The sequence below is a fragment of the Ctenopharyngodon idella genome, chromosome 1, assembly GCF_019924925.1.
Source record: "Ctenopharyngodon idella isolate HZGC_01 chromosome 1, HZGC01, whole genome shotgun sequence".
Lineage (NCBI taxonomy): Eukaryota > Metazoa > Chordata > Actinopteri > Cypriniformes > Xenocyprididae > Ctenopharyngodon > Ctenopharyngodon idella.
In genome coordinates, this window is record NC_067220.1 from 26,536,142 (window position 1) to 26,542,141 (window position 6,000).

At 35.9% G+C, this 6,000-nt stretch overlaps 1 protein-coding gene across 1 annotated transcript; it reads right to left on the reverse strand.

Annotated features, from left to right (window-relative positions):
• Positions 1-1,468: 1,468 nt before the first annotated feature.
• Positions 1,469-5,416, reverse strand: si:dkey-1h24.6 (uncharacterized). Its single transcript, XM_051887890.1, has 4 exons — positions 5,074-5,416; positions 2,458-2,796; positions 2,200-2,318; positions 1,469-1,855 (listed from the first exon to the last, which is right to left on the reverse strand). The coding sequence occupies exons 1-4, from the start codon at positions 5,156-5,158 to the stop codon at positions 1,748-1,750; spliced, it is 651 nt and encodes a 216-aa protein (XP_051743850.1). The 5' UTR covers positions 5,159-5,416; the 3' UTR covers positions 1,469-1,747.
• Positions 5,417-6,000: the final 584 nt, after the last annotated feature.

Below are 6,000 nucleotides of genomic sequence, written 5' to 3' on the forward strand. Positions count from 1 at the left end.
CCGAATCATGATTTGACACAAAAGATTCATAACGCTCCGAAGCTTAATGAAGCAGTGTTTTGAAATCGGCCATCACTATATAAGTCGTTATTTCATTTATTTTTTTCAAAAATATTCTCGTCGCTTTATAATATTAATATTGAACCACTGTACTCACATGAACTGATTTAAATATGTTTTTAGTACATTAATGGATCTTGAGAGAGAAAATGTCATTGCTGGCTATGCAGGCCTCACTGAGCCATCGGATTTCAACAAAAATATCTTAATTTGTGTTCCGAAGATGAACGAAGGTCTTACGGGTGTGGAACGTCATGAGGGTGAGTAATAAATGACATTATTTTTTTAATTTTTGGGTGAACTAACCCTTTAAGTACTCACCCTCATGTCATCCCAAACCCGCAAGAATTTTGTTTGTCTTTAGAAAACAGATTACGATATTTTTTGATGAAATCCGAGGGTATCTGATCCACACATAGGCAGCAACAACATTGCACCTTTTGAGGTCCAGAAAAGTACTAAACACATCGTTAAAACCGGTGACGTGATCACAGTGGTTCAACCTTAGTATTATGAAGCAACGAGAATACATTTGTGCACAAAAACAAAACAAAAATAACAACTTTATTCAACAAATTCATCTGTCCCGTGATACTGCTACGCTGTTTTCGTTGCAGAGCTTCATTGTTTACGTCCGAGCGCCAGCTCAGTATTGACCGACGCATGTGTGTGATGCTGAAGCAGGATTTAATTTGTGCTCTGAAGACAAACAAAGGTCTTACGTGTTTGGGATGACATGAGGGTGAGTATTTAATGACAGAAATTTCATTTTTGGGTGAACTAACCCTTTAAGTCCTGCAAGTTGCGGGGTGGGGCCTCCATCAGATTTGTTGGTCCAGCACATCCCATAGATGCTTAATCAGATTGAGATCTGGGGAATTTGGAGGCCAATGCAACACCTTTAACTCTTCATCATGTTCCTTAAACCATTCCTGAACAATTTTTGCAGTGCATCCTGCTGAAAGGGGCCACTGCCATCAAAGTAACATCCACATGAATGCCAGGACCAAAGGTTTTCCAGCAGAACATTGCCAGAGCATAGCACAGCTTCCGCAGGCCTAACTTCTTCCCATAGTGCATCCTGCTGCCATCTCTTACCATAACCACTGCATACCAGGAACATCCCACAAGACAAGCCATTTTGGAGATGCTCTGACCCATGGTCTAGCCCTTATTTCCTTGTTTCAAGAATTCACTGTTCACTTGTCTAATACATATATCCTAAACCTTGACAGGTGCCATTGTAACAATGTAATCAATGTTATTCACTTCACCCGTCAGTGGTTTTAATGCCGTAGCTGGTACAGCTTTGGGTTAGTAATTTTAACAAAAACAAGTCCGTCTCTAGTACATCTCCTTTTAGACAGACAAACATGTGTGCGTGCACACAGGAAGAAAAGGAAAGAGATTGTTGTACTATGTTTATTTTCGAAATAAATGTTTAAAAAACACACACACACACACACACACACACACACACACACACACACACACACACACACACACACATGCCAGCAAGGCTAATAATATTTTGGCTACATATTGGTTAAATGAAAGTATAAAACAGAGAAAAAAATTAAAGGTAGTTGGATTTTTCTCAGGATGTCACCAATGCTGTGTGCCCTTTTTAAAACATAGCTGACTGATGTTGTTTTGGGCAGGTTTCGTAGAATGTTGTCGGACAGTCTCATACTACAGTGTCTTTGCGAAAACCCTGCCTTGGATGTTGAACCCCTTGCCATTTCCGTCTGCATTCTCTGTCCTTGAAGGGAGTATTAATTTGACTGCACTTGACCTGATTTGCAGGCATGGGAAAAACAAAAAACAAAAATACAATTATCGACCAAGTGCAATATCAGCAATAGCTATTATAAATTAGCCAACATTTCAAAGAGCTGTTGCCAAAGTCTTAATCAATCGATAAATAAATAAATATTTGTTAGCAAATTATACTGTAAAAAGTCATTATAATAAATGTATGCCATTATATATAATATAATATAATGATTACATGAGATTTTTTTTCATGAGATGTCAAGCAAATTGACAACTACTCTAATACTCTGTAATACACTGATTTCATGTATTTAAATATACTGTTGAATAAGCATTTTTGAAAATGTAAATATAAGTATTTACCCGCAAAATGAAAACGATGCAAGTCATTACCACCCCATATATGGCCATGGCTCCAAACACAAACCACAAAACCGTGTAACTTCCATGTTGACAAAGATCAGGCATTTTAACTGGTCTATCTGTTGACAAACACACACAAAAGGAGCAACACAAAATGTGACTTACAAATTACAAACTAATTTTCAGTCATATTGGCAGTTGTTTTCTCTAGATAATGCTTGACTTTGTGTTGTACAGTAACAACCATAGTAAACATACCTTCAACAAACACAATAGTTTGTGGTGTGTGTGGCACTTTCTTAAATGGAGGAGGATAGATTATATCGGCCTCACAGGTGTACAGGCCTGTAAAATTCGTAGTCACACCGAACAGGATGAAACTGGTACTGTTATCCATATGATTAACATCGAGATCGGCAGGGAAATTTGGGCTGTTGTTATTTTTGTTGGTGGATGTATCATTTTTCTTGATATAAATGGAGGTGACCTGGTCTGAGCCTTTAAATAATTTGAAGTCCATTTCTGTTGCAATGAGTACAGGGCAGGGCACAGTAACATTGCTGTCCACTGCCACATGCTTAACCGATGGGAGATTGCCTGCAGTGTAGAGGAGACAAAAGTCACATAGCTCCATCATTAACATTTCACATCTGCTTAATACATAGAATTCAAGTGTTAATTTTTCAAATCCTGAAATTTCTGAATGGTTTGGTAAACTGTTAATTTATTATACTTATAATACATTATTTATTTTATACTTGAAGATGATGTCTGATTTTGCAGAAGTGGTTATGGAACCCACAAATCACCACAGTCACTCATGTTGCAGCAGTTTTTTTTATATATATATATAACTACAGATATAAGAACAGTTAATTATTTTTTTGTGTTTTCAGTTCCTGGTGGTTCCTGAATAACTTTATGTATGATTAATGTGCACAGGCACTTACAGAATATATGCCAGAATAAGAAAACCGAAGAACTGTTTTGACTGTTTTTTTCATTTCACATTTAATTTCTTTCATCAGAACTTTTGCCTGTAAGAGTGGAGAAATGTTGTCATAGAGATACAGTTTCTGTGTGAACAATCTGCTTTGAACCTCACTTTGGAAACAAAAAAGGAAAGACTGAATCATCCTCACGCAGAGTGATTAACTCTCTCAGCATTGCATTTTCTACTCTCAGAATGTCAGTGGCAATGGCAAACATGTCAGCTTGTTGCAAAATGTATAGAATATTGCTGCAAGGTCCCACTTTATATTAAGTGTCTTATGTACTAACATTTAAATCAATCATACTATGCACTTATTGTATTTATATTTTGAAAAAATACCTGCATGTAATTACAGTTATAATTAATTTCTGATTACATCTAAAATTATACTGTTGACCCTTTTCCTACCCCTTAACCCACCCTTAAACCTACCCATACCACCAAACCTGTGCCTAACCTTAACCGTATCCCACCTCAATAGCAGCAAAATGTTTTGTGATACATCATGAACACAATACGTACATTGTACTTTTATTTTCACCTAATATAAAGTGTGATCTGCAAAATGGGTTCTAGCTCTATGTAATCTATTGTACTATGTTGCCTCATAGATTAAATGTTTGTGGTAAATATACTGTGACTGCACAATATTTCATTTATCTAAGCCTAACTCAATCAGTTAGATTGCATTTTGATATTTAAGAGATTTAGCACTGGCGCAAATGTATGATGTTGCTTAAATTTCAGTGTGGCTGACATGTAAAGAGATTTAAAATTAAAAAACAAATTAAAAACTGAAAATTAAATGTACACATACATAACTAACTTTATTTGCTTTTCCAGTTTTCATTTATTATATAAATAAGACTTCATTGAATTTCTTTTCTGTATATATTGTAGAAAATCACTTCAGCAGCAGATTGTAGCGACAATGTAGCAGGTAGAGTAGAACATAATTGTTAAACTCTGTGTATATTCATCATCCACTCAAAAGGATATTATAGGGATATGGAAAAATTGCTGAGGAAGAAGATATGGAGCAACAGCGGAAACACCAAGATTTAAAATGTCTTGAATTCTTTTGCCGCTAATAAAAATTGTCTTGTGTGCATTTACACATTATAAATATTATGCATTTATGTCCTATGAGTTTTTATTATATATATATATATATATCTTCTTAAATATGATTATTTATTTATATTTGACTACCATAGGGGCATTCTTGTCACCCTACAAACATTTTTGTCAGGGTTTACACAAAAGATTTTATGTTATCTTGTAATTGTGACTTTACATTCCATCATTTCTACTTAAAATATGCACATTTTGAGCTTTTCTCTTAACTGAGACTTCATATCATAATGAAGACTTTAGTTTTTTAATATTTTAGTTTGTTGTAATTTCCAACCTCATATTTCGCAAATGTGATTTGTCAAATGGCTGATAAAACAGACAAACTGAAGGTATTTTGATTCCCACTCAATTTTAAATTCTGTTTCACTTTTACATTTGCAGTGCCTTGTTTTATGGTGTCAGGCCATTGCAGGCCTTTCGGCTCAAAGCTGCTGGCAGTTAAAAAACCCCAGGACACTGGTCTCATTGGTCCTGGCCACATTCCGTCCCATCCTAAACAAGGGTTTTGTCAAACAATCTAAAAAGTACTTAATGTGGTAACAGCTAATCTTACAGTAACTGCTTTTATTCAAGTAAAACTGATTTAATATGACTGAATCAGCCTTAATACATTAGGCTACACAAACAAAAGTCATTTTAAGGTTCATTTTAGATACAAGACTTAAGAAAACAATGGCATATAACTTGTATATGTGTCTATGTTACCCACATTTTTAAAGTTATCACAAGAATCAGAATCTTACCTTTGCATATGCTCTGTGTTTCAGATAGGGTGCTATGGAAGACACAGATACTTAAAAGGGTCACAGATGTCCTGAAAATCTCCATCTGTTGTATTCTAAGTCTTCACACAATGGAAGTGCTGTTAAAAACGGCAGATCTACTGCCTTTCGTTTTAGCACTATTCTGTAAGTATGGCGCGTGACAGAAATTCTGTAACAGAAGAACAGATCGCAAGCCAAACAGGAAGTTTCCATTTTCTCCTTGCACCCTTTGTGGTTGATGTTATTTGCATGTTAAGGTTTCATATAGTGCGTTTGGTAGAGATTCTCGTGGCATCATACATAGCTGGTGTTTCCTCAGTGAGGGGAGGTAGTAAAGGAGACCCCTGTGGGTGTTTTCTAGTAAACTGTCTATTTGAGTAGTTGTCAGGGGGGGTTATTTAGGGTTAAAATGGGTTTGTACTTGAGAGTAACAGATGCAGAAAATGAAAGAGAGAGAGAGAGGGAGGTAGAAAAAGAAAGTCAGCTCCTAAGAGGGCTCTTCAAAGTTAAAATGACAGAAACATACACACCCTTGATCAGAAAAGGCCTACATGCATTTTTTTAAAGTGCATTCAAAGCATTTTCTGACTGTCTTGACTCTCAGGGTGACACATTCATACACATGTGGGGGAAAATGCCTTAAAAAAAAGCTGATTTAGTAAGTCTTCATGTTTCCTGTTTTTAATCTAAAACTGAGTGCACGTCAGAGGCAGTGCACTTTGTGATCTCTATGGCAACTCACAGAATACTGAAACCAACCCACGATGCTGACGATGATCTGTGTTCGTTGTGCTCTTTCCTTAATGGAAAGAAAGATTAATCAAGTTTCCTCTTATATTATTCATGAGATGAGAACAGATGCAAATATTGAGGTTTTGTGGTTATTTTTATATTTAGATCTTAACC